Source organism: Centruroides sculpturatus, unplaced genomic scaffold (genome assembly GCF_000671375.1).
Source record: "Centruroides sculpturatus isolate CEXI.00-Female unplaced genomic scaffold, Cexi_2.0 scaffold445, whole genome shotgun sequence".
NCBI classification, from domain to species: domain Eukaryota; kingdom Metazoa; phylum Arthropoda; class Arachnida; order Scorpiones; family Buthidae; genus Centruroides; species Centruroides sculpturatus.
The window spans coordinates 385,464-391,192 of NW_019384683.1; the positions used below are offsets into that span (position 1 = coordinate 385,464).

At 30.3% G+C, this 5,729-nt stretch overlaps 1 protein-coding gene across 1 annotated transcript in view; it reads left to right on the forward strand.

Moving 5' to 3' along the window:
• The window catches only part of LOC111626999 (cytochrome b-c1 complex subunit 2, mitochondrial-like), an 11,225-nt gene extending 5,881 nt beyond the window's left edge, over positions 1-5,344 (forward strand). Inside the window, exons 2-7 of the mRNA XM_023370537.1 lie at positions 990-1,064; positions 1,136-1,285; positions 1,372-1,436; positions 1,507-1,563; positions 4,424-4,548; positions 4,630-5,344. Of these exons, the coding sequence (XP_023226305.1) occupies positions 990-1,064; positions 1,136-1,285; positions 1,372-1,436; positions 1,507-1,563; positions 4,424-4,548; positions 4,630-4,754 (597 nt within the window). The 3' untranslated portion in view covers positions 4,755-5,344. The remainder of the gene's footprint in view (positions 1-989; positions 1,065-1,135; positions 1,286-1,371; positions 1,437-1,506; positions 1,564-4,423; positions 4,549-4,629) is intronic.
• Positions 5,345-5,729: the final 385 nt, after the last annotated feature.

A 5,729-nucleotide genomic window follows, 5' to 3' on the forward strand; every position in this document is an offset into this window, starting at 1 on the left:
AAACTATATTACTTTTCAATAAAATAAACTGAATTAAGTTTGAATACAGGTTTATTTTAAGCTTTTATATTGATTTCTTTCAGCCATTCGAAGTAATTTATTAAGCAGCCTATTTCTTTTAATTTCTGCAAACTTTTTTTATGCAGTTTTAAGTTAATTTTAACTCGTTGTTTTGGTTTTATGCGATTTTAGAAAATTACAGAACGTATCCCTACTTTTTCAAGGCAAGTAAAGTCTTTTTTTATGCGAATTTTTTATATGCGCTTTTCTGTAGAACGTATCCACCGCATAAAACGAGACCTTACAGTAATTAGTTGTGCATTTCCTACAGCATAGCCACCTCTCAATCTCTATGACTTTTGATTGTAAGGATATATAAAAACAAATCTGATGTATAAAGGACATGTTCCTAATTTTGAACTTTGAAAGCTAATAATGGTGCTCTTTAGAAAAATTAATTTAGATCTGTTGCACTCTGCTGTAGAAAATATCATTTAAAGAATGCAGTTCATAGAACATCTAAAAAGAAGGACATATTGAATCACACCTGTAAGTTAAACAAACATGAATATTAATCGTACACTGTACCAAAAAGGAAATCAATTTGTAGTGTTGCTTTTAGCTATTACTCTTTAACCACTCCCAAGTTTCATGTGCTTCCAGGTCCACATTTCTCCTAATAGTGAAATTTTGACTGTTATTTCTTTATATATTGAAATCCTAAGTTTCAAAGAGAGTTTATGCCAAATTTGGTCAAGTTTCATCCAATAGATGTTTTGATACAGTCACCCTTTGTAGTCACACTGTATATTAAATAGGGAGACAATTAAAATAAACTTGAATTTCAATTATTAAATTCAAATATTTAAAAGTTTAATTTAAATAGATTTTAAAATCTTAAGATTGTTGTTTTATATTTACCATTTATTAATTATTCAATAAACTGTCAGACTTTTTAAAATAGTCTTAAAAAATTTTTTATTCAACAGAATTGCAAATATGCTACTCAAGCAGCAGCACAAACATTATCTCAGCCACCACCTTTGCTGAAACAAGATCCAAAGGTTTTTATTTCACTTAATTTTTTAAATTTTATATAAAATAAATTTTTCAACCAGAATTTATAAATTCATAGATTACCAATTTACCTAATGGGAAAACTATAGCTTCTATAGAAAATTATTCTCCTGTTTCAAGAATAACTGTTTTAGTGAAGGCAGGACCACGTTTTGAGAATGATGATAATCTTGGAATTTCCCATTGCTTGAGAAATGCAGCAGGATTGGTGCATACAGATTTTGAAATATTTTTATAAATGTGAGTAATTAATAATTTCAATAATACATTATTGTGTTTTTTATTTTTTTACAGTCAACAAAAAATAAAACAGTTTTTGGTATCACCCGTAACATTGAATATGTTGGAGGAAGATTAACGTATGTTCTTTATTTTGCCTTAAAAGTATATAAAATTTTCACTATGCTATAATTATTGTTCTTTCCATAGTGCTTCTGCTGACCGGGAACATGTTATCTACTCACTAGACTGCTTACGTGATGATTTGTGAGTATTATTTTTTTTTAATGTTTCAGTTAACACTCTTAATACAGTATAAATAAATTGAATTGTATTTTGAGTATTTGCTGAAATATCAGTGAAGCTAAAAATATTTTAGTGTGAATAATTACTTCTAATTTCTGTGTAAAATGAAAGTAATGAGTGAAAATTTATTTGCATTATGTAGGAAACATTTGTGTCCATAAAAACAAGATACTTCTGTGTTTTTGTCAAAAGAAAATACAGTAAATTTTGGTTAATAGAGCCATTAGTTAATCAGGACAGCGGTTTTGTTTGGAACAAAACTTAGAAAATAATCAAAAGTTGTTTCAGTTATTTCAGACTCTGTACTGTTTAATTGAGACAGTGACTACTAGATTGTGTACTTGTGACGTGACATGGAGGCTATTACTGAGCCATTGCCATTTCATCTAGTTATAAGCACATTTATATTCAGATATTGTAGTGACTCTGATTACAGTGTGCCAAGGAAGAAGGAATGTGTTGAAATGAGAGCATGAAGGAAAAGATATAGACATTGAGGAAGTCCTCAATCAATGGTTTTGTTGTTATTGGACAAGGTTTTCTAGTAATCTAGTGCCGAAAACTAAGAAAAGTTAACTAAAAAGCTGGATCACAAAGATTTTAAAGCACCAGAGGATTGGTTGTCTCAATAGAAATCTATGCATGACATTAAACTACAGGTCAAGAAATACAGGTCATGATAAATGCTGAATGACATAAATCCATAAAACTGTACATACTTAAAAAACTTTGTACAGATGACATCTACATTATATAGCCAGTCATGGGCCACCCCTTTGTTTTGGGCGAGTTCTTTCTAATCAATGTGATACTATGCAAATTAGGGCAATGCAAGACATTTGGAGTGATGGAAGCAACACTGTGATTGGAACTGTGGAGCAGTGGAAACAGTGAATCGCGCTACATGATCTGGCACTCAGATGGACATGGCAGTTACCAGGTGAATGACATTCACTGGAGTGTTGTGCAAACTTTGAAATTTGGTGGTGGTGATGATGATGATATGGTCTGGGACTGTTTTTCCTGGTATGGATATGGGTCATTGGTTTTGGTCAAGAGTATAGTGAATGCTAGTGTTTACCAAGACATTCTTGATAACAACATGCTTCCCACATTGTGGCAGAGGTTTGGAACTGGCTTTTTTCTGTTCCAGCACAATGCTCCAGCCCATAAAATAAGGTCCTATTAAGTTTGGATAATTGATTATATATTCCTTGGAACCAGTCATAAAATTGCTACAGGAACGAGTCTTTAAAACCAATAAAAGCTGGTTAAAAGTTTTATGTTTTTATTCATTTTATTGGTCAATTTTTTTTACATTTTAACAAAAATTTTTATTTTACAGTTGTACTTATTTTACCCCATGTTTTTAACAATTAGTTATTCCAGTAGTCACATTAGTTATATTTTTAGGACTGAAGAGGGGCATATGGCCCAAAATGCATATCCTTTGTAAAAAAATAGAAAAAAATCCACTTTTTCCATCAAGAAGAGTGCTCCTGTGTGATAAGTTCTCAATAACAATTTTATGCTTGGTTCCAAGAAACATACATACAACCAATTGAGAGAACAGCATGCAAACAAGTAATTGGATAATTGAGTTTTCACTGTATTTATATATCGGATTGGAGAAGTAATTTTGAGATCATATTTTCAAAATAACTTAGCCTGTTTATGGGAATGCATTAAACCATGCATTAAACTTTTTTGTGAATTTTATTCTTTCTATTATATGCAATGGTATTTAGGAAAATAATTGTTCTCATTGATGTTTTAAGTGGCACTTTGAGAAGTAATTTACTCATCCCAAATTTGACAACTTTGAAATTCCCACATATTGTATTTTCCATAATTATGTAAAAATGTCTCAAAAATTTAAAAGCAAAGTCAAAGAAATCAAGAAGTTCAAATATTCAGAAATAGAAAACAATTTGTCTAAGAGTTCACTCAAATGAATTTCTTTCATTACTGTGCTAAAACATTCAATTTAAACCAGTGGTTTCCAAACTTTTTTAACTGTCAATTCCTTCAGACTCCTTGACCTCTTATCAACCTTCTCTTTGTTTTGGCTAATGCAGCTAATAATAAACAAATAAATCTGGCAAGACAGTATTAATCCACATATCATTTTCATAGTAAAGATCTACTTATCATGTCCAAATTTGCAATATGCTGAACTGTCACATACATAATCCATTGAAAATGGTTTATTAAAAATTATTAGTCCAATCAATCTCACTAATTTTTTACCCCTGATCCAAACCACGAGATATTTAAATATTCCTATCATTGTGAGTGGCAAATGGAAATTTACATTTTTACATATTGTAATCTGTATCATTACATGAATATGTTCACTCTTTAAATTCATGTGGTAGTCATAATGTATTTTTTAACTTCAGTTTTATTTAAAATTCAGTAATAATTTAGTTTAAGCTTGTGATAAAATCTGTGCTGCAGGTTTTACAAGTCTTCAATATTCTTCAAGTTAAGTTGTCCTTGCAGGTGTGGATAAAAACCAATGTAAATTGTAATTAAATTAGCTTAACTGATTTGAATCTTTCAATTGGCATTTTATTTTCTTAGGTTATAATTAGATTTATAATATATATTCAGATTTTATAGTAACTGTACAAAATTTATTAAACAAAATTATTTTTTAATAATTTAGTTTCTAATGGAATAAAGAAATAATTTTTTTAGGATCAATATAATTTCAATTACAAAATGTTTTAATAGTAATGATTCTATGTAGAGCATAATTTTGATTGTAAACTTCAGAAGAGGTTATTAAATATTTGTCTTAACTTTGATAAACTAGGGACAAAACTGTTGGATTTTTAACAGAGGTTATATCTAATCCTGCTTTCAAACATTGGGAACTTAAAGACTACTTGCCAAGAATGAAAGTAGAAGTTGCTAAACATGTAAATAATCCAGAAACAGGTAATTGTTTGTAGATAATTTATTATTTTCTTCAATATCCAATATAGAGTTTGTATTAATATTAACAATCTGTATTAACAGTTCTCATGGAATCAATACATAAAGCAGCTTTTCGTGGTGGTTTAAATAACTCTCTGTTTTGCCCTGAATTCAAATTGGGATCACACACAACTGAAATGGTAGTGTATTATTTTATCTTTTTTTGATGCTTATTCATTTAAATCATGGTTAAAAAGTCACTCATACATCACACTCCAGCAGTTTGCTGAAGTGTGATGTATGAGTCATCATTATTCATTTCTCAGCACATTTTAATGTAAAAGTTTGTCATAATATGCATATATTTTGATAGATATATATTTATTAAATACCTACCTAAATTAGTTGTGTGTTTATAGTTTGAGACAAAAATGATTCTTATTTCAGGTGATGATGATAGCACCATTACAATGTGGTTCTATTTTTTTTATCTTTAAAATTTAGTTTCTTAATTTTTGCATTACATAAATTTTCCCATAAATGTTGCACATAGCCAATCAACACCGTTAATTTTAAATATAAATATGTTAATAAAACAAAACTAAGGATATTTAGAAATCAATATATATAACTATAATGAAAACAAGTACAATTCACATAGCATTAAATTCCTTTTATGTTGCAGTCTATATGTCATATGTATATACTAGTGTTGTAACGAATAGTATATTCGGCCTCAGGCCGAATACCGAATATTCGGTCAGGAGCGTGGCCGAATAGCCGAATATTCGGCCAAACTATTCAGCTCGATTAACGCACGTACGAAAATTGGCGCGCAAACCTCATTATGGCAAGGACCCTGCTCTCTATTGCCCGCTGTCACTACACTTCGCCAATCGCGTTAATTCTTGGCAGTTGTAGCGAACAGACAAGAGTGTTATGGAAGTATGTGATAAATGATTATATCGAATGTGGATAACAATGAAATGACCAACACGTGTAAATAACGGAAAAAGAACAGAGAAGGACCGCAAAGTGAAAATGTGAAAATAGATATGAAATTGAGTTGATAACATAATCAAACAAGTCGAGGCAGCTTATTGGCACGAAATTCGCGGCCGTCAATGCCAAACAATTGTTGTCATAGACTTCGGAAAGCTAAATGCTTGTAATGAAAGTCACTTAGCGTGCACGGGCGAAAG